The 22,376-nt window shown below is 48.8% G+C and overlaps 1 protein-coding gene across 4 annotated transcripts in view; it reads left to right on the plus strand.

Moving 5' to 3' along the window:
- The first annotated feature begins 3,433 nt into the window (after positions 1-3,433).
- Positions 3,434-22,376, plus strand: part of VCAN (versican) — a 106,477-nt gene continuing 87,534 nt past the window's right edge. For 2 of the 4 annotated variants that reach the window (XM_008261907.4, XM_070056399.1), the window contains exons 1-3: positions 3,434-3,913; positions 13,132-13,207; positions 19,686-20,060. In XM_008261907.4, the coding sequence (XP_008260129.2) occupies positions 13,138-13,207; positions 19,686-20,060 (445 nt within the window). In that variant the 5' untranslated portion in view covers positions 3,434-3,913; positions 13,132-13,137. The remainder of the gene's footprint in view (positions 3,914-13,131; positions 13,208-19,685; positions 20,061-22,376) is intronic. The other 2 variants (XM_070056398.1, XM_070056400.1) reach the window with 2 other exon arrangements.

Raw genomic sequence — 22,376 nt, forward strand, 5'->3', positions numbered from 1 at the left:
CTGAAACGTGAACTCTGTTTTCTTGTTGGGGACAGGACTGGCATCTTGTCAACCCCAACACAACAGGTGAACACTGCACCTGATCCATAAAAAAGGAGAAAGCTGAAATGCGATGCCACGGGCCTCAGGTGGAGGTTCAGATGCAGCTCATGAAATCCCCTGGAGGCTTGCCTGCCTTCTACACCTTTCTGCTCCAAGTCCTTGGCCGGCTGCCGCTGAGCCCGGCCAAGTCCCCAACACAAGATCAAGCAAGGAAGTGAGGCACACAGTTTCTGGCTTCTGGTTTCCTGTGGATACCAGCTCTAGAAATGAAGGGCTCACTTTCCCTGTAGGTGTGATGTTGATGTTTACGTAAGGAACATTCTGGTACAAGGGCTTGACTCGGAGGGGGGACTCTCGGAATGAGATTTTAATTATGGCTTGATTCGGACTTGAATGTAAGCTATCAAAGTGGCAAAAATGTTTTCCCCATTTAAAAACTTCTGACTGTTTTATCAGACCTCGGAATAACAACAGCGCTCTCATCTTCTCTGATGAAAGAAAGGAAGGAAGAAAGGGAGGGAGGAGTGGAAGCACAGGAAAAAAGAAAAAGGGCCAGCTCTGCAGCGCATGGGAGTGATGACTGTCGATGGCATCCTGTAGCCTCCGTGCGCTGTGTCCGTCACAGACCCGGTGTGCTTCCCTTGTCCTTTCTCGTCTTTATTATGGATCCTAAGGGAGGAATCTCTGCTCTGAGGAAGACAGCAGGTGCTTAGGGGCTCTCAGTACATTTTTGGTGATTGGACAACCTGAGGAAGTGGTTACTATTCTAAATAGTAACAAGTCAAAGAAGAGAAAGGTAGGTGACGTAGAGCTTTTCTGCATTGTCCACATTCTTGGTTAGGCCAGAGCAAATGGCTTTACCCTCGGGATAATGTCGAGGACTTGGGAAAGAGTAGGGGCTGAGTCTTACAGACATTCTTCTTGTTTCTCGAAACAGGATGATGAGTATCTGACGCCTTTGACCATTGGGGTTGGCAGGTGATCTCTCAGATTTTGGGATGAGAGCATGAAGTCCCTGATTGGCTGGTCCTGTGATTCTTGGCACTGATAGAATCCAAGCAGGTGCCTGCTTGTTGGTTCTGCACACACTGCTCTGGGCTACAGAAATGGATGATAATGTCATGTCAAGGACTTGGGAGACTGGGGACACGCCTTGGGCAAGATAAAGAAAAGCATGTCAGGATAGCAGGAGTATCCGACCCACAACTCGCTGTCCTGCTCATCGTGCACAAGGTGCTATTATTTACAGCAAATGCTAAGCACTAACATTTCCTGTTATTAATCTTTTTGTCACTTGTGTCTGCACTAATTCTTGTTGGTAGAAGTGTTTTACTTTCTATTATGAAGGGAAAGTAGTTCAGTGGAGAGATAATAAGCTTTTCAGATGGGCAGATCTGGCACTTACAAAATGGCCTAGGACAAGTCACCTAAATTCTTTCGAAACTCAGGTTGACTCAGATTTAAGGACGAGATAATAGCATATATCTTGGAGCATGTCAGACGGAAGTCTGCCCAGAGCATACGTTTCACAGGAGACTGATTTTTTTCATATTTCTCCCTTCTGGGCCAAACCATCTGGAATACAAGTTGCTATGAGAAGTTCTGAAGAGATCCCTGGCCCCAGGGGTCAAGAGTTGCATTCTTAGAACAGCCCTGCTGTGGATCGCGTGACCTTGGGAATGTCACTTTCTGGGCCTTCACGTGTTAAATGTGCAGCTTAGAATCTGATTCTGCTCTATGCTTCAGATATTCTAAATATTAAATAGAGCAGATTTTCAGTGTTAGGACAATGTCAGTGTACGAAGAACTAATAACTCCTCGCAAAAACAAATTGATTTCACACAATATGATTAAGTCATGTCATTCATCTTAGTTAAGCTGATAAACACAAAAGGACACAGAAAAGGCACATTTAAAAAAAAGATTTATTTATTTGAAAGTCAGAGTTACACAGAGAGAGAGGGAGAGGGAGAGAGAGAGAGAGAGAGAGGTCTTCCATCCGCTGGTTCACTCCCCAATTGGCTGCCATGGCCCAGAACTGTGCTGATCTGAATCAGGAGCCAGGAGCTTCCTCCGGGTCTCCCACGTGAGTGCAGGGGCCTAAGGACTTGGGCCATCTTCTACTGGAAAAGGCACATTTTGAGAATTAAGATTGTCCTAAAATCTGTGATCTAGCTGAAGGCACGTGATTAAGTGGAGTCCAGGTTGCTAAGATTATCAACATGTGCGCTTAAGCCAAAGTGACCAAACATACTAGGAGTGAAAAATGGACTTTGTCCTTTAAACACTTCTCTGTGCTTGATGCTGTTTTTCGTGGAGAGCCTTCGGAGAGAGGAATCATAGGGCCATCTGCACACCTCCCGTCAATTACGGTACCCACAGCGCAATACGGACTAGGCGTCTTGGACTTACTCTGTTCCTGTTGCATCAACTCATACTTGCCTTCAAAAAGGAAAACCCAACTCCTCTTCTCTTATGGCAGAAACCTTTTGTGTCAACTAGTTGACCCTTGGCTCTGGAATACAATGCTGGGGACCCTTGCCTGCTTAGCTGCTGTTTACACAGTGGGGGTGAGCCCGGGAAAGAATAACTCGCTGGAGTTCCTGAGGTCCTTTTCCTGACAGCAGGAGAGGCGACTGGCACATCCAAGAGTCTCCGGTACTCAGAAAAATTACCAAGCACTCCACTCTAAGGGACCCTGTAGAAGGCAGGGCAAAGGCGGGGGAGAAAGCAGAGTGTGGATTTGTGTGGACTGCGGTGGGTTTGAGGCAGGGGGAGACTGCCACAGGGGATTTGTGGGGGGGGGGGTGCGGATTTCCTTTCCAGCCTTTATTTTTATTTTTTTTAAACTGGGGTCTTTGTGGATTGTGCACTGTGATGCCAGGCCCCCTGTGGGGCAGTTCCCTGGGAGGGCGGGCTGGGGGTGGGGGAGTCTTCCCCTTTCCCTGCGGGTCTCAGGAGGAGCTCCTTTTGTTTTGTTTTGTTTTCTCCTTGTGTCTCTTCCAGGTTGGCAGAGCGGTGAGCCTGACACTTCCCAGGGATGGGACAGGCAGGCTGTGCGCGCGCGCAAAGGCACTGTAACCAAGTTCGTGGCTCCCCCGCCCCCGCCCCCCCTTCCTGAGTTTCCTGTGCTTCCAAGCATTGCGCGCCCGGGCCGGCCCCTCACCGGCTGGCCTGGGGGCTCCGGTCCCCTAATCCCTAGCGGGCCTCCCTGGGCAAGGTGGGGAGGGGGCGCTTGGCCGCTTCTTGCGGCGCGCGGGAGATGCTGCGCACAGGGTGGCCGGCCCGGGAGCGCGCTGTCCCCAAGCCCATTGGTACTTCTGGTGGGGGAAGAAACGCCGGGCGGTGGGAGTGCCGGGGCGGAGGCAGGCGGTCCCTACCGCAGGCGCGCGGGGTGCTGCCTTTCCGCCCCTCCGCCCCGCTCTCCAGCGCTGGCTCCTAGGAGTGGCTGAGGCAGCCGAGCGCTTCTGGAAGCTGAATGAACCCTCCTCCTCTCCCTCCTCCTCTCCCTCCTCCTCCTCCTTCTCCTCCTCCGCGCCCAGTCTCCTCCTCGGTGCTGACGGTACAGTGATATAATGATGATGGGTGTCACAACCCGCATTTGAACTTGCAGGCGAGCTGCCCCGAGCCTTTCTGGGCGAAGAACTGCAGGCGTGCGTGCGCACCCGCCGCGAGCCCCGGTGCGGGGGACACAGGCGCTGGCACCAAGACCCGCGGCCAGCCCCGCATTCTCCCTCGTCGCCGTGCACCTCCGCACTGGTCCACAGGCCACCACGCTTCCTATGTGACCCGCCCGAGCAACGCCGAGCCCCTTCGCGCAGCGCCGCCGCGGTGAATTTCCCCCCTAAACTGCATTACGCCTCCTTTGAAGGTAATGTTTCTTTTGTTCCCTCTTAAAAAAAAAAAAAAAAAAAAAAACTTAGAGCAAAACCCCCAGGAGTTTGGGGAAAAAGAAGTGCACTGCAGTTGGTGCAAGGCTTTCATTAAGGCTAAGAGAAGCTGCAAGACGAAGTTAGGAACACGCGTGCGCTTAAAGAAAATGCAGGTAACTTTCGGAGGGGGCTTGTGGAGCGAGCCTGCTCACACGGACCCAGACAAAAGAAGCCCGAGGTGGGTGGGGGGAGCCGGAGGAACTGAGTCGGGGGGCAGGGGAGGCAGGGAGCCCGAGCGAATCCTAGAAAGTCGGGGGTCCTACGCTGCAAGGAGAGAGGCACCCCTGGACTGTGGGTGTTTTTGTTAACCTGCTTGAGGCAGAAGTTTGAATGGGCACTCCGCAGCAGGCCACCTGGCTTGCTCGTCCCCCTACCCCCGCCCCTGTGGTCAGTGCGGGGCGTTCCTGGAAAGCCGCTCGCTCGCGGGCAGCTCCTGACAGTGCGCCCCTTCCCCGCGGCTGTCGGGCCCTGACCCCTCCGGCCCGCGGGCAGCGCGAGGGGAGGTCCAGCCGGGGAGGCGCACGGGGCCCTTGGGCCGCGTCGTTCCGGGGACCTGGTGGCTGTCACGGCTCTGTCCCGGCGCCTCGGGTTCTTTTGTCCTGTGCGCTCTAGCAGGGGAGGGGGGTGGGGTTGTCTGAGCTCCGCGGAGGTCCTGGGCGGGAAAGGCTGGCCCTAGCCCAGAGGCGATGTGCAGGAAGTGTTTTGTCGACCCAAGAGCGGAACGGGGCCGCAGCTGGGTGTCCGCCGCAAAGCGGAGCCCAGAGCACTCTCCAGACAAAGGTGGCGCGGGCCTCCGGTCCAGTCCCGTTGCCCGGACCCAGGCTGTCCCTGGTTCCCTTCCGTGTCCTCACCCCCTCCCAGGGCTCTGCTCCAGTTGAGCAACTTTACTGGCGACCGAGCAGTCGCCAGAGTGTGCGCAGGGGTCTCGGGGGACGCGCGGGGCTGGAGAGTGCCACGGGCCCTCTCGGGGAAGCGGGCGCCACGGAGCGCATGGACCACGGCGTCCGTCCGCAACGTGTGTCATTGGGCGTGGAGCGGTCAGGGTGCTGGGCGGCGGAGAGCGGGGTAGACAAGGGTGTCAGAGCCGCAAGTATTTGCTCCGGGATCGAGCTGCGCCGGGGCGAGACCTGCACGCCCGCGGGAGGGCGGCGCGGGCTGCGGGACGCTCGCACCCGCTACAATGCCGCTGCCTGTGCCCCGGCTCTGGTCTCACACTGGAGTCCCCCTCTCTCCGTCTCCATCTTCTCTGCCTCCCGGCCCCTCTGGCTGCGCCCCCTCCCCCACGCTGACAAATGAATGGCTGGGGTGGGATCCCGGCCTTCCCGGGGCGCGGAGGAGGGCGGAGCGAGGGAGGCGGTGCGCTCCCTCGGATCTGCCCCGCGCCGGGGGCTGCGGTCTGCGGAGCCCAGATGTCTAGGAACGCGGCGCTTTGCTGCGGGTGTGGGCGCCCCCTGACGGAGAAGCCCCGCGCAGGTGGAGGCAAAGGAGCGAACGGCTTTCCCCACTACTCGGTGCTCCAGGGCGGGAGGCCCCAGCTGCCTCTTTGGTCCTTAGGCTGCCCGGGTCCGGGTGTTAACCTAGGGGCCTGCAGAGACAGGAACCTGGTACGAAGCGCAGCGGTGGCGCCTGCTGGAGAACCAGGGCGCGAGCGCTGCTGCTTGGGTGGGGGAGCGCACGTGGCCCCGGGCACTGCCAGGTTTGGGGCGTAGGGGGGCCTTGACGCGCAGTCTTGTGCGTCTGTAGGAGAGGTCACCCAGAATTGCGTCACTTTCCCAAGTTGTACCGAAGCCCACGGTCGGTCGCTGGAACCCAGGACTAGGGCCCCGCCCCCAAGGCCATTGCAAAATAAGGGCCCCCGAATCAATGGCCGAACTTCCTAAAGTGCAGGACTCCAGCCCGGGCGAGGCGGGCTCCGGGGAGGAAAGGGGACGGGGCTGGAGCACTTGTCACGCAGCTGGGAGGCGAGCCTAGGGTCGCCGCTGGACCTCAATTCCCGTTTGGAGATGTCCTAGGGCCCTCAGTAGGGAGAACCGAGGCGCCCGGGGTGGCGAGGGCGAGTCCAGGCAGGGAAGGTGCTAAGGCACCAAGGGGCTCCAGGCCCGGCCGCCCCCAAACGCGGCGGGGTTCAGCGGCCGCCACGTGGGCCCAGCGTCAGCTCTGGGTGTGCCTTCCCGGGCTCCAAGACAGGGGCAGAGCTGCCGGGGTCCCCGCCTGCCGGAGCAGGGGGCTGGAACGGGGCAGGGCGGGGCCGGGGCGGGGCCAAGCTGGGGCGGCGCCGCACACCCTGCCGCGGGAGCCCGCAGCTCCGGGGGCGGACCCTGCTCCTATTAAAAGGCTGTCTTTTTTTTTTCCGGAGTGGTAGGAAGGATGTAGGGTTTTTGCCTTGAGGCGAAGGAAGTAGAAATTTAGTCCAGTGAAACTTTTTTTTAAGTAAAAAGATGAGATGAGTGTATCCTGTACTCCATAGATTGACAATTGAAATGCCTTTAGGTCCGTCGCAGACCAATTTTTTTTTTTAAGTCAGTTACAAGCTTGGTCAAGTTCCAGACTGTCACAGAGTGCATCTCGATTGGCGAAAGATTTGCCTTGGGCAGGACTAAGGGGAATGTGTGTGGGGTTCCAGGGTGTCAGCCGCCCCTAAGCAGAGCTCAGCACGTGCAGCCCATAGGCCTGGATTTGTGCGGCCATATGCCCCCACCCACTGCTCTTTATAGAGCTGCTTTTCAATTCTTCTGCCATTAGTTTTGCTTTTTAAAAGATTTGCTTATTTATTTGAAAGAGATTTTCCATCGGTTGGTTCACTCCCTAGATGCCCCTCAGCAGTTGGGGCTGGGTCAGGCATCTCAGTCCTGGCCCCCACGTGGGTGGCAGAGGCCCCAGGACTGGAGCCATCACTACTGCCTTGCAGAGTGGGCGTTCGCAGGAAGCTGGACTGAAAGCTACACGCCTGGATCCCAGGAAATCCCATCTGGGAGGACGTGGTCCTCCCAGGCTTCGGCTTCACCTGCTGTGACCCATCACCTGCCCTTAATCCTCCAGCGTCTTTGCTTTGTCTTAGAAGAACTGAGATTTAATGAACTCTCTGTCACCTCACATGGATCCATTCTTCCTTTTTTTCTGTCTCCTTGTAAAAACTGTGATATAAACTATTGTAAAATATTGCTTGGCAATTGTGCAAAACCAAGTGTGGAAACATTCACGTAAAGTTCTAAAATAGGATGTTGTGAGTTTAATATCCAATTAGGGGATTGGAGGCAGCGTTGGGCATGGTATGGAGTTCTCGTCCCCACTCTGCCCTGGATCCCAGTGTCCCGCTAGTGTGCACCCTGGGAGACAGTAGGCGATGGCTCCATACTTGGGACCTTGTCATCCACCTGGGAGATCTGGATGGAGTTTCAGGTTCTTGGCTTCATCTTGGCCCAGCCTCAGCTTTGGGGAGGCATGTGGGGAGGGTATCAGCAGGTAGGAGACATCTCTAGCTCTAGCTCTCTCACCCTGCCTTTCAAATAAATAAATGTTTACAAAATTTGCAGATTAAAAGCACCAAAGAAAGCAACAGTTCGGTTCCTGAGGTAGTATCCGTCCCCACTCGGGAGAAAATGGAACTGCAATTATTAGGGCAATATGTCAAGCTTTCAAAGGGTCTGGCTTCAGAGTTATGGATACAGAAATAGTTTTTGAATGGATGTTCATGTCCCCACTACTCCTGCAAAGGGTCCCCATGGAGTGACTGAAAAATGACTTCCTCTAGCAGGAAGTCCACAGTCCTTAATCTTTTGGGTGGTAGGAAGAGGTACAGGCTTCTTTATCTCTGTGCACGCACACGGGAGCCAGCTGCATCTGGTGTCCCGGGCTGCCTGCGTGTGTACGCTGCCCAGTTCTGTTTGAGCTGCATCTACAAAGCTAACTCAGAGCTGTGTATGATCAAGGTTAAGGATGCACCACTTGCTCTTGCTTTCCTAGCAGTGCTGTGCTTCTGTGCCTGGTGGTCACAGCTCCTGAGCAAGACGGTAACTCTGTCTCCCACAGTCTTATCACTAAGCTCACTTTTCCTGGTGGGGTTTAAACAAGCTTGTGGACCTCATTCACGGATCAATGCTGTTAGACAGCGGATGTGAGTGGTGCATAGCCCTGCGAGGCGGCAGACCCGCTCAGGGCACGTGCTTCTTGGGAGGGGAAGAATGAAGTGCGTTTCCACAGCACCTCCTGGGGGAGTGGCTCACGCTCACTGTGGCGGACGCTGGCTGTGGTCTGGGACAATGTGCCGATTGCCGTGTGGGTCTGAACTTGACCAGAAAACACAAAGCGCGTACTCTCTCTGATTTGAAATCAGAACAGGGGCAAGCAGAGAGAAACGTCTTGGCCAAGCGCCACTCGGCTTAGTGGAGTGTTTCCCCTTAAACTCTTGTGTTCTAGACTTGGAAAATCATATACGTTACATGCATTTCTGGGTTTGTAGATACTGCTAAGAAAAGTTCTTACCACTGAATGTGGCAGCAGTGGTTACATTTCACTGGTCAGTACAAAGAATCCTTGTGCACTGTGTTTGCCAGTTACGGTTCCTGGAACTCCTCTAGATAGATCTGTCATTTACAAAAGGCACAGATGTAGGTCTGTGTTTACGTTTATTTCCATCTCTGTCTGCAGACATCCTACTTCATTCTTTTCAGAATTTTCAGAGATGTTTATGTTAATAAACTTAGATTATATACAATAACTTACATGCAATAAATCACAGAATAAGTGATATTTATCATCTTTTTAATATAAAATGATTGATTGACTATTACCCCAGGCACAGTAGAATAAGAACTAAGCTTAGAACCAGCAAGTTTGAGTTGTGACTCACTGGCTGGAATAGTCAAGTTGAGACACAACTTCTGGACTTTTAGTCATAATCTGTGAAGTGAATACATAGCCACAAAGACCAAAAGAAAAAGATCTATGAAAAGGCTCTGGAAAATGGAAAACTACCCAACTGACTGATGTTCATGTATTCATATCAGTTTAATTCTGTAATCTTAATAGTAGCATCACAATCTAAAGCATGTCCAGGTGGTTCCTCCTGAATCTATAAAATGAGTTAGAGATGAGCATGTTTTCTGATTGTCTACTTTCATTGAATAGAAGACAGGATCCAGAAATAGACTCAATGGCAATGGACATTCAGTAGAAAAAGAAGGATTATTAAATAGTTTGGAAACGACTGGTGGGGATCAACTCAAAATAGGAATTAATCTTGGGTCTGTGCTGTGGTGTAGGGGGTTAAGCTGCTGGCTGGGATGCTGGCATCCCATGTGGGAGCAGGTTCAAATGTGGCTGCTCCCTCCCTTTTTTTTTTTTTTAAGATTTGCTTATTTATTTATGTATTTGAAAGGCAGAGTTACAGAGAGGCAGAGGCAGAGAGAGAGAGAGAGCGGGAATCTTCCACTCGCTGGCTCACTCCCCAAATGGCTACAATGGCTGGAGCTGGACCAATCTGAAGCCAGGAGCTGGGAACTTCTTCCTAGTCTCCCATATGGTTGCAGGGGCCTAAGGACTTGGACCAGCTTGCACTGCTTTCCCAGGCCATAGCAGAGAGCTGGATTGGAAGTGGAGCAGCTGGAACTGGGACCGGTGGCCATATGGGATGCTGGCACGGCAGGCAGCGGCTCTTTCTGCTATGCCACAGCACTGGCCTGTGCTCTGCTTTGATACAGCTCCCTGCTGATGTGCCTGAGAAAGCGGTGGCAGATGGCTCAGTATTTGGGCCCCTGTACCCCTGTGAGAGACCTGGAAGAAGCTCCTGGCTGTGGCTTCAACCTGGCCCAGCCCCTGCCATTGTGGCCATCTGGGGAGTGAACCAGCTAGTGGAAGATCTCTCTGTCTCTTCTTCTTTCTCTCTCTCTGTGACTCTTCTTTCAAATTAATAAAATCTGTCTTTTTTTTACGAGTTAATCTCCACTTCATTTCTCATCCTAAAGGAAATTTAAGATGAATCAAATATGAAATGTAGAGATTATTTTTAATGACTAGAGGAAATTATAAGCTTTTAAAAAATAAGCTAAGCGTAGAGAGATCTGTTCTGAGCAAAGCATAAAACCCAATAGCAGCCATATCAGAAAATATTGATAAGCCTGACTGATTGACAACACTGTCTACACAAAAATAGCACATTTCAAAAATATTTACAACCTATGAGAGACAAAGATCTAATAACGCTTTAAAATGTATTTGTTTTCTTTTTATTTGAAAGGCAGAGAGACAGAGAGAGAGCGAGAGGGGTCTTCCATCTGTGAATTCACGCCCCAAATGTCCACGGCAGCCAGGACTGGGCCAGGCTGTATCCAGGAGCTCAGAATTCCGTCAAAGACCCATGTGGGTGGTGGGGACCCAAGTCCCTGAGGCATCATCTGCTGCCTCCAAGGGTGTGGATTAGAAGGAAGCTACATTGGGCACAACGAAGCTAGGACTCCAGTCACCCTGAAATGGGATGTGCAGTTCCCACATAGGGGCTGAACAGCTGCTCCAGATCAAGGATTTTATACAGAACTGAAAGAAAGACCAGGTTTTCTGTTACAGGTAGAGTCAGTGAGAAATATCAGTGTTTTTCAATCCTTTGAAAAGTTGCTCAGCCTCATGCATCATTAAATAAATAGTAATTACAACACCCACGGGATGCTGTATCCTAGACAGTTCTTGTCTGGGGTAACTAATGAGCAGAATGGTAGGGAAAACCAGTGTCTGCGTCCTGAAGTCACCCCGAGCTCGACTGGGCCTCCCCAAGATCAAGGGAGAATACTAAGTATGTGCTCAACAGTACCTGACTGTCTCTCGGAGGCAGCCCCTCTCCGCGTGGCTCTTATCCTCTCTGCAGACATTGCTCGTGGCCAAGAGTCCTGTTGACCTGGTCTCTCGTGTCACTCAGCCTAGGAAAAGTTTCCGTCAGCTCTATCTCGATTGCTGGATGGCTTTTTCCTCTTCCCCTTGACTTCACTGGCGTAGAAGGCTAAATATAGGGGCTGGCTCTCCTATCTCCTGGGTCTTTCCATGCAGACAGACTTCTTATCGCTAGCAGTCGGTGCTTACGAGACAGACACAGGAGCATGGAAACAGGGCTTGGAGTGCTGCTTGGAACAAAGAAAGAGGCTTTAGAACGTTTCTCAGTGAATCACGTCAAATGCAGGAGACAGATAGTGTATATATAGTTTTTGAAGATTTATTTATTTACTTGAGAGGCATAGTTACAGAGAGAGGGAGAGAGAGAGAAAGGTCATCCACTGGTTCACTTCTCAGATGTCCACAAAGGATGGAACTGGGCTGATCTGGAGCCAGGAGCTTCTTCCAGGTCTCCCACGTGGGTGCATCTTCTACTGCTTTCCCAGGTCTTAACAGAGAGTTGGATTGAAAGTGGAGCAGCCAGGACTTGAACCAGCACCCACATGGGATGTGGGCACTGCAGGTGGAGGTTTAACCTACAACACCACAGTGCCGGCCCTGCGAATAGTATATCTTAACAGCCAAGGACTTGGACGTCACTTGAAGAAAGGGAAAGTGGAGTGAATGCCCACAGGCTCCCAGGAAGAGGCAATGGACGTGTAGTTCTGGGTAATGAGAGTCAACACAAGCACTCTGCGACTTTTACTAGAGAGAAATGGCCACCTTCCATTAAAGAGTTGCAAACCCAGGTACCTAAAGGGCCACATATGGGCCAGAAATGGGTAGGAGGCTAAGTGGAGTGGTGATGACCACAAGCACATGGGCCCACTGGGAGAGGCAGCTGCTTGGTGGATTCCGACTGGCAAGAGGCCAGTTAAGCAGGACCTACATGCTAGATCTGCAGGTGTCTTTTAAGAAGTGAGACATCTGGGGCTCAGTGTGACCCTATACAGTTTTAACTTGGAATGACATATCCAAACATATTCATGCACAGGTCTCCCACGTGGTGCAGAGGCCTAAGCATTTCTGTCCTTAGGAGGATGTACCTGCGCAGGAGCCTCCCTTGGGCACCAGGAGCATAGATCCCTTTACATCTCATTGGCTGCCGTGTACCAACCATCTGCTATTCTCAGACTCGTCACTGACAGACAGAATAGGACCACTGCAGTTGACTTTGGCTATCAGGGTTGTCCCCTGGGGCTGAGCAAGTCTCCGCTGATGTTTCACTCCGTGAGGGAGGGTAGATGCCACAATAAAACTGGAGTGTTGTTAGAAAGAAGGAAGAATGACTGTTCGGAAGCCGTCCAGCAATGGCTGTTAGAGAATTGTTCTAAATATACGTGAGAAGGGCTCAACTGTGGAGACCAAATAATCTTCTGGCGTCCTTCTGAGGTTGGCTCTGATTTCTAAGCGGTCCCTGACACTGGTACTTATCCTCTTCATAATTGTAGCTTCATAGAAATTCTAGCTGGAAGGGGCCATTCTGAGACCCAGATGGTTAAATGTCCTCGCTGAAGTTACACAATCATCTAATGGCAGTGCCAAGGCCCTGTTCCTTGACTCTCCGTCCAGGGTATTTTCTTTCACTCTTTACTCGTGAGACTTTGGAACTGTTGGAACAGCTTTCAAACTCATGGCCAGCGCTGGTCCCTTTTGTAATTAACAGCTCCTTGTAATGCGTTTATTTTGTTTGTTCAGCCAGCTTGAACTCCAGTAGACTCTGTGCTTTGAGAAGCCTGTGGAGGCCCTTGTTCTGTGTTTCAGTAGCATATGCACCAGCCACCCCGGGGTTCCTTCTCACCTTACATTGGACGTCAATTTCTTTCTCTCCGCGTGTCTCCCTGAGGCTTCCTCTTCTTCTCCAACTTCGTCCGTGATCCGTTGCCTGTTTCTAAGCACACTTTGTGGTCACCCTCTCTCTTTGTGCCTGTCCTTACATGGGCTATGGTCTCTGTAGCCTATTGGCTTGTGGTTGTCACAAATTTCCATTTTGTTGTGTGTTCCCAAATGGGGTGCTGAAGTTATTTTGGTAACCACTGCATTGGGTGAGATTCAAACTATTAATTAAAATGTTCAGACAGCTTCTCCTATTACAAGATCTCTCCTGGTTTTACAAACCAAGAGGAGTTTCCTCTTGTACTCTAATTGCAGACGAAGCACAGATAGCAGGTGGTTTATTTTGGTCTGCCAGGAGCCTGAATGCTTGAGATTTACTCTGTGTTTGTTTGTTTGTTTCTAGGTCAAGATGCTGATAAATGTGAAAAGCATCTTATGGATGTGCTCGGCCCTGATAGCGACTCAGGCACTACATCAAGGTGAGCCTGGTCACAATTTCTGGTGCTCATTGAAATAAAAACTCAAGTACGGGGGATGGGATGGCAACACGGAATTGCTAGAATGAAGAGTTGGTTTGTAACTCTTCAGTGCTGGAAACTTTTAGTGAAATATTGCAGAGGTGAAAACCATGGTTTTTAGTGGATGGATCATCAGACTCTGTCTCTCTCTGTTTCTCTCTAACTCTGCCTTCCAAATAAATAAACACTTTGAACACACAGCATTTTTAAGTAAATGAATCAGAACCAAATAATGAACAGGATGCCAATGGTTCACTTGGGTTTTCAGAACCTGCCCTGGTAGCTTTGGACTACCCAGAAAGGCTCATAGATGGCCCTGGACAGGTTTTACAATTCTAAGTATTTCGCTAGTGCTTTGCAAACTCTTTCCAATGCAGAAAAGGGTCTAGTGTTTGAAAAGCATCGAGAAGATAAAGAGAAGGCTGACAGTTAGGTTTTGACCCCTGCTACCTGGGGCGGGGCCGGGGCGGGGGGGGGGGGTGTCTGTGATTCCAAGTTTCCTCTTTCCTGTGTTTGTTCGAGCAGCTGTGTCGGAGCACCGGGACCGACACTCCCCTGAGTCCTGTCCGTGTCCCTGCCTCCGCAGGCTCAGCTTTCACTTCTTCCTCATTCGCCCTGGGCCTCAGATCCTCAGAGAAGATTCGCTCAGGCACCTGCAAAGTGGCTGGGTTGGTAGCACCTCTTTGAAAAAGTGACAATTTAACTGAAATGAGAATGATGAGGAAAACCCAGTCAGCCTCATCTGGCCCTAAGTTTAGCAAGACGTGTCATCAGGTGATAGGAAAGTTACTGTCCCTGAAGATGAGTAGGAGATGTGGACAGAAAGATAAAGGCCAGCTCATATAAATAATGCCGCTTAACTCCTGGATGGGACACCCTGCAGGCTAGGGCTATTTTTAGTGCCTGACATCAACTCATTAACCTAGGAACAGGCACCGGGAAGCTATGTTGCTTGCACAATGCCCCACACCTGGTAGATAGCAGAGCTGGGGGAGGAGCCCAGGGTGTCCTGGGCGTGTGTGCTCCTCATTGCCACATTGTACTTCTTATTTCTCTAGGGCCTTTGTGGCCTTCAGAAAAGACTAGATTTTATTCCAGGTGCAGTAGGAATCCCTGACGGATGTCAGCCCATGAAGTTTAAGAGCTGAGAAATGCTGGAAAAATCCCGTTTTCTGCCTTATTCTGATTTCCCTGTTGTTGAGTGAGAGTGGCAGCAGGGACATGATTTCAGTTATCGGGGGAGGCTGGGCATGACATGAGGGAGCTTGTGGCAGGTGGGTGGCGTGGAGATGGGCAGAAGGGAACTGCTGGGTGGAGGCAGAGGACTCACATCCATGGGGGGGCTGGATGGGTGTGGTGAGGACGTGGCAGGAGCCAATGATGAGTGACGCATGAGATGGCTCCTCCCTTCCCCGCCTCCCTCTCCCTCCCTAACCAATTTAAAAGCCCTTCGACTATGTTCTTAGGGTCCTCTGTGCTGTTACAGCAGTTGCAGCCAATACAACCCTTTCGCCCAAGATGAATGTAGGCTGCAAGAGACTTTTCTTCTCCAACACATTGCCAGACTTAACCATTGTTTGTGTTGACTGAATGAGGGAATGAATAAATAAAGGGGACAGATGGATGTCACAGCAGATGACCTGAGGACTGGCAGAGTCTAGGCTCCACAGTTTTGTTACCAGCCCGAGAGCTGTCGTCCTCAAACTTTTGGAGCAGTGAAGGGCAGGGTGACGGAGGGGAGGGCTAAGCGCATCAGGTGAAGAGGGAAGGTATAGGATGGGATGTACAACAGGGAGTTGGCTTGGGCGGGCAGTGATGGAAGCGGGTTGCAGAGACAGTAGTAGCCAACCATTCCTGAGTGCAAGTTTGGATTTCCTCCTAAAAACAAAGAAAGGACCCCCGTACTGAAACACAAATAAATAATTGATGATGTAGCTGCTTTACATGATTTTAGAAAATAATGAATGTAGCCAACAATACTGAGAGATCTCTCCGTGTTCTTGGTAAACCCATGCTTACTTTTGAGAGATGAGGTTAATTTAGAACTATTTTCAGGACAATCTTATTTTTTCATTGGAGAGGCAAAGGGTGAAAAGCTAAGATCCGCATAAGACAGACCTGTCAAGTTCATGATGGGATATATAGCAGTGACTTATTGCTGAGTCAGCATAGATACTTTCCTCTTAAGATTTTCTTTATGAACAACTTGTCCACTGTGATTCAAAATGCTCTTTCCTTGGAAAGAGCATTATAAACTGTCCTAATTGTGGATTAGCTAGCGTTGAGCTAGTTATTGTGAAATTCCTCTAATGGGAAGAGGTGGAGTCATGAGCAAGCAGGAGTAGCGAACTAGATAGTGACCCTGTCACTTCAGAGAGTGATAGAGTCCCATATTCCCAATCGGACATCTATTTGGCCAGTGTTTCTCTCTGTCTCCCTGTCTCTCTCTCTTTCTCTCTCTCTCTCTCTAGTCAAACTGTACAGATGGACTTTACATCGCGCTTACTGTGCAGAACCTACTAACAAGAGAATGAGGGGGGAACTGACCACTCATCATTTCAAGCTTTCTCCCTTCGCATACCTGTCTACACCACAAGCCACCTGGTGGAAACAGTGAACTTTTTGTTGGGATTAATTTTTACTGCTGTCACTGTCAGAGTTTCAGACAAGTTCTTGCAGGTGGCAGTCAGTGTGTCTTCAACATGCATAGTCTATAAACATGATACTCTGAGCTGCTAGGTTTCTTTTTGAAAATGTTTAATTTAGTGAACTTAGTACCTGTGACCCAGGGAATTAAGATTTAATACTTCGAAGATTTGGCCTCTGAGGTTTTTGTCAGTCTTGTCTTTAAGATTGGACTCTACATGAATACATGTGTATGTCTGACAAAAGGTCTTATTTTTTTTTTTTATCGGTCACACATGGAACAGTAAGTGGCCCTTAGGAAATGGCTTGCTGGCGTCATTCTGTCCCGATGCACCTTTTCCTTACAGCAGAGCCACTGAGCATTGAGTGATGCACCACGTGACCAAAATTTCCCCATGGGATCGACTCAGCTGAATCCCATGTCCATCCAGGCTCCTACACTTTGTGAAAAGAACTGTAACTTACCAGTAGGTATTAAGGAACTAGAAGTCATTTATATTAAAGTATTTTTATGGAGGTGATAGAAGACTGTATAATTTATACCATAATTGAAGTTGAGGGGAAAGCTGTTTACTTTTCCCTTACAAAAGCAGTATTTTATTTGTGCTGCAGTTAATATTCTAAATAATTTTATGAAGGACAAAGAAATTTACTAAAACATATGATAAAAGTAAAGCAGGAGATTTTTTTCTTTGACAGATAGAGTTAGACAGTGAGAGAGAGAGACAGACAGAAAGGTCTTCCTCCCATTGGTTCATCCCCTCAAAGGGCCGGTATGGCGGGAATTATGCCAATCCGAAGCCAGGAGCCAGGTGCTTCCTCCTGGTCTCCCATGCAGGTGCAGGGGCCCAAGCACTTGGGCCATCCTCCACTGCCTTCCCCGGCCACAGCAGAGAGCTGGACTGGAAGAGGGGCTACTGGCACTAGAACCTGGTGCCCACATGGGATGCTGGCACTGCAGGTGGAGGATTAACCAAGTGAACCACGGCGCCAACCCCATAGATTTTTTTTTAGGTCACAGAATTTTTGCTCCTTCTTGAAATCCCTATTCTTGGCAAAAATGAATAAATGAATGAATAAATAAATAAATAAATATTAAGGAAAAAAAAGAAAAATATTTCTGTTGTTGTCATCCACCTATTTGGTTCCAAGTTCAAGGAATGTGAAACACGTAGGGCTACTCTGAAGGAATCCCCTGTGAACCCTATGTATGGATTTACTAAAAAGATCACAAAACAATTCAAACATTTTCACTGCCAATAGTAGCTAAAGAATCATAGAAATGGGTTGGGTCCCAGCGTCTGATGGGAGCTGAAATGAAAGTTTGCTGTGTGATTTAGTTTAGTTTAGGGCTGGGCAGACCGAGTGGGCACTGAAGCTCAGAGCCCCTTGCCGGGGCGTGAGGAGACGTGTGTTCCCGCTCAGCTCTGTCACCAGCCCACTGGGAGCCGGCCACTTCCTCACAGTGGAGCATCTCGGGAGGAGCTGGGCCAGTTTCCCTGCAAGGGTGGGCTCTAAATCAGAGCCTCTGTTGTAAGCCAAGGAGGCCATACAAATGGAATTATTGCCTTCCTGTTACATTCCAAAATACTAATTGTCTTAGTAACATTTAAAAGATTAACTTGCTGCAGCTAATAGCACACTTCATTTTGCTTTTTGTTTAACCTAAAGTCCCTTAAATCTGCTTTGGACAAGCTACATATGGATTCATAAAGTGACAAACAAATGCAGTGGCCATTTTAAGTTTGAACTAGATTAGTGATTTCTGTCATAAGTAGAACAAATGCAGTACCATATTCATTATTTTATATTTATTTGAGTCATATGAAAGGTTTTTGTAGGTCAGTCTTAAGTTAAAAAAAAATTATTTATTTATTTTTGAAAGTCAGAGTTACAGAGGGAGAGAGAAATCTTCCATCTGCTCAACTCCCCAGATGGTTGCAACAGCTAGTGCTGGGCCAGGCAGAAGTCAGGAGCCAGAAGCCTCTTCGGGGTCTCCCACAAGGGTGCAAGGGCCCAACCACCTGGGCCATCCTCCCCTGCTCTTCCCAGACCATTAGCAAGGAGCTGGATTGAAAGTGAAGCCAGTAGGATATGAACCAGCTCCTGTATGTTGAAGTTAAGTTTTAGTCTTTAGTAATAGAGAATATATTTTCTGAAAGGATGTGATAATATCCAAAATATCTTCCTGAAATTTTCAAAATCACTCACCCCTCACCCTTCACCAAATTCACAAGGTTATATCCCCAGCCATCCTGTTTCTGATGTGTGCCCTTGTTGGGATATGTGTCACCAATGCTTTTGGCCACCAGCATGAAAAGTGTTAGGGACGCATCATTTTGTTCATTAAGAAATCATTTCACTTCAGCCAGAGGCCCCATCAGCTTGCTGAGCATGTGCTATGAAGTGGGCATGGCTTGGCATTGCTTGTTCTTGAACAGCCATTTCTGCTCTCAGATCACAGTCTAGCCCGACTGCTGGAGCCTGGAAGAAGTGAGGAGAGGTTCCTCCGGTGACTGGACAGTCGCTCTTGCGTGTAGTGAAGATACAGTCAATGTTTCCTTTATCTTTAGAAGTGTAATGCGCTACACAGGGAGATGTTTCACAGATGGCGGTTTTGGAGAGCTGGGTAGAGGTGACTGCAGCTGGATTTCGTCTTTGTGATGAAAGCCACTGGCTCAAACACAGGACGAAAGAGGGTCCTTCAGATGTTAGACTCGCCTTGTTCCAGTCTACTGAAGTACTATTTAAAAATTCTGGCTTGCTCTTTGAATTTTATTTCCATTTCCTCTGCAGTTACGGGACAGCCATCTTGACAAAGTCTTTTCGTCTTCTGACCTGTTGATATAATCTTCACTGTTCACCTGTTCTTCCTAGCCCTGGTCCGGTCTTGTAACTTGCACCACTGATTCTAGTCTGCCTTCCTCCGTCAGTCCCCAGTCGCTTGTGTTCTTACAGGAGGTACTTAAAAAATTCCTGGCAAAACAGAATGAAAAACAAGTTGGTTTTCTGTCCAAAAAACATTGAAATCTATGGGTAGATTTTTTTCCCCCATAAGACACACTTCCATGAACTTTTTGAATATACTGCAAAGTCATGGATTGCTAAATGTTTTTGAATCTGAGAAATTTATTTCTCAATTTCATTTTCTGTGAATTTTAAGAAAATATTTATTTATTTATTTGAAAGGAGAGTTACAGAGAGAGTGGGACACACACACACACACACACACACACACATTTTTCTATATATTGGTTCACTCCCCAATGGCCCCAATGGCCAGGGTTGAGCCGGGATGAAGCCAGGAGCCTGGCAGTCCATTTGGGTCTCCCATGTTGGTGGTAGGGACCCAAGTACTTGGACCATCTTCTCCTGCTTCCCAGGCACATTAGCAGGGAACTGGATTGGAAGTGGAGTGGCCAGGACTCTAACTGGCACTCACCTGGGATGCCCTTGTCACAGGCTATGGCTTAACACGCTGTGCCACAATGTTGTTCCACCATGAAAATTTTTGAAGTATTCTCATACTTGCCTCATTTTATGTCTTATTTTGTTCGTGTTAAACACTTACTTTTTGAATACCATATTTCAGTACATAAAAATGAGCACTGCCCATCTCTTTGTTAGAAACACCGTTAAAATTGCTGTTGTCCTTATATGTGACTATACTTATATGTGACTATTTCAGTTCCTGGAGAAGTGACCAAGCCCACTGTCTCATCCGTTCACACATTGCATTTACTAGCAGGTGTTCTTGTGGGACTGCTAACGCGGTGTCTTCTCTGTCCTGCAGTCAAAGTGGAAAAGAGCCCCCCGGTCAAGGGCTCCCTGTCGGGAAGAGCCAGCTTACCCTGCCATTTCTCAACCATGCCCACCTTACCACCCAGTGACAAGGCCAGCGAATTCCTCCGCATCAAATGGTCCAAGATCGAAGTGGACAAACGCGGGAAAGACTTGAAGGAGACGACTGTCCTCGTGGCCCAAAACGGGAATATCAAGATTGGGCAGGACTACATAGGGAGAGTGTCCGTGCCTACACACCCTGAAGACGTGGGCGATGCCTCCCTCACCATGGTCAAACTGCGCGCCAGTGATGCGGGCCTCTACCGCTGTGACGTCATGTACGGGATTGAAGACACTCAAGACTCGGTGTCGCTGGCCGTGGATGGTGAGGCTTTCCAAATGCATATGGAGGCTGTTGTCCAGGGTTTGCACTGGTGGGGAAAACATGCATCCACCCAGCAGTGTGGAATGTTCTGAAAATAATAGATGCCTCAGGAGATAGTGCAGTCCAGCAACCATGATTGTGCTATTGAGAACTGTCAGTGATGAGCTTTCGAAGATGTAAAGGCTTGTTCATTTTAATGTTTACATATGTGCGTGTGCACATAAGCAAATACATATATGTATATACTCACATGCACATGTACATGTAAAAATTTGTCCCTTTTTTCTGAGTATGAGTGTTAAAATATTTAGGTTTTCTTTTAAGAAATATACCATTTATATTCTTCACTTACATTGAAGAAATAAGATACTTAAAAAACACCGTGGTACATACCAAAGTGTCTGAAAGAGGCCAAGACCCAACAGATATTTGAGTTGGAGCAAAACAAGACCCAGGGAAGATTTGCAATAGGCATTTTAGTTTTGCCTTTCTTTTAGTGGTGGTTTATGTGTCACTTGAATTTAAGTTGGGAGACAAAGCAAAGAAAAATCGCTTTAATTGGGTACACACATAATGCCATAGCTCTTGGAAGCATAGTGTTCTGGCAAGTTATTAAGCAAAATTCTAATACCCAGACATGATGGAACAGATTTTCCTCCAACCCTACATTTCCCTATAAAACATTTACCTTTCAGAAATACATGCAAAGGGCTTTATTAAAACTCTTTGTTGTACAGCCAAAAGGAAATACTTTGAATTTCAGATGCAACAAATTAACTCCCCAAGCACATTTTTACATTCAGCTTCTATTGCTCCCGTCTTAGACCTATTGCACCCATGTCCAGGTAGCCACAAAATCCCCTGGGCTCTTCTAACTTGTTCATCATTTACTTTAGTTAGCCTACAGCTGTACTGTTGTTCACTCTCTTTCTTATAGATACCATTTTTTAAAAAATCCCCAAAGGAGTTTAACAACTTCTTGCAATTTTTCATCGTTAAAGAATTAGTGATGGATTTGCCCCTTGCCCCTCTGAAACAATGAAAATCCTCCACTTAATCCCCTTAGCCCCATGGGGTCTTCAAATTATTCCAACAGTTGTGAATACTTAGAGAGACTGATGCTCTCCGCCTTGGTCATGAAGGCCCCTTTGTGAGCCGTTACTGCCAATCTCAGGAGCGCATGGAAGATTTTAAATGACCCGCAAGGCTCTTGGAAGCTTTGATGAACTTAGCACTAATTTGCAACTGTTCAGTCTCCTGCTTAAGCCAGAGAGAGGGTTGTGTGCTCTCTCCGATAGTTTTGTTTTTATTTTGAAAGGCCTTCCTTTGGAATCATGAAAGAAGGGAATGGCAAGATGAGTGTCAGAGTTGTCAGTGCCACTCCTGGGCCTGAGCAGGTGTTGGGGTTCACACGGACCCCCAGGTGCTTGTCTCTGAGACGGGCTACTGTTGTCCTGCAGGTGTCTCCTGGTGTACACCTGTCTTGGAAGAGGGAGACAGTCTAGGGTGGACATGTGAGAGACAGTCTGAGAGCCACAAGTCAGACTATGGCAGAAAAACTGTGGTGAACCCCCGGAAACTAGTAGGAATAAGAAAAAGTGACTGATATCTTCGAAACTACAACTCATTCCAAATAGCAACAACAATGGGTGAACTTGAATATCATGACTGTTAATAAAATCTCATTCATAAGACCCAGTGGTCCCACTTTCTATGTTACAGAGACTTCCCTAGTGTGTTAATTTGGCTCATGTTGACGGATTGTAGAAATGAGTCATGGTAATTACTCCAGTTAAAATTGGAAGTTCTCCTGTTGGGATGGGAAGAGAAGACCCAGCCCTCCACCCCCAGCTGTTATTTCCTCACTCCTTTGACAATTTCTTGAGCCTTGTTGCCCAGTTCTACGCCACCACAAAGAGAAGGCTGCCCGGCTTCTACTCGGGGAAGTCTGGAGAAGTTTATTTCAGGCCTTGTTTGGGATGAAAATTGTACATGTTGTCCCTCCCAGCAAGGACCCTAAGCTGTGCTGGTCAGACAGAAAACATGATAAACACATGGGCAGTCCACAGTAGCTTGCTCAAGGTTTAAAAATGCTTTTAATTTGGTCGGCAGATCAATCAAATAATGCCAACAATGTTGGTTCTACTTTATAGGGCGGGACATTGAGACTCAAGGAGCTCAATTTGTATGTGAGTAGGGAACAAGAAGCCAGGAGTTAGTACAAATGTTTGTGCTCATATGCAATCCAGTGTCTTTTCCATCTTATTCTTCCTGCAAGTGAAGAGCTTGATGTTTTTGGAGGAAGGGCATTTGTAA

The sequence above is a fragment of the Oryctolagus cuniculus genome, chromosome 14 (genome assembly GCF_964237555.1).
Source record: "Oryctolagus cuniculus chromosome 14, mOryCun1.1, whole genome shotgun sequence".
Lineage (NCBI taxonomy): Eukaryota > Metazoa > Chordata > Mammalia > Lagomorpha > Leporidae > Oryctolagus > Oryctolagus cuniculus.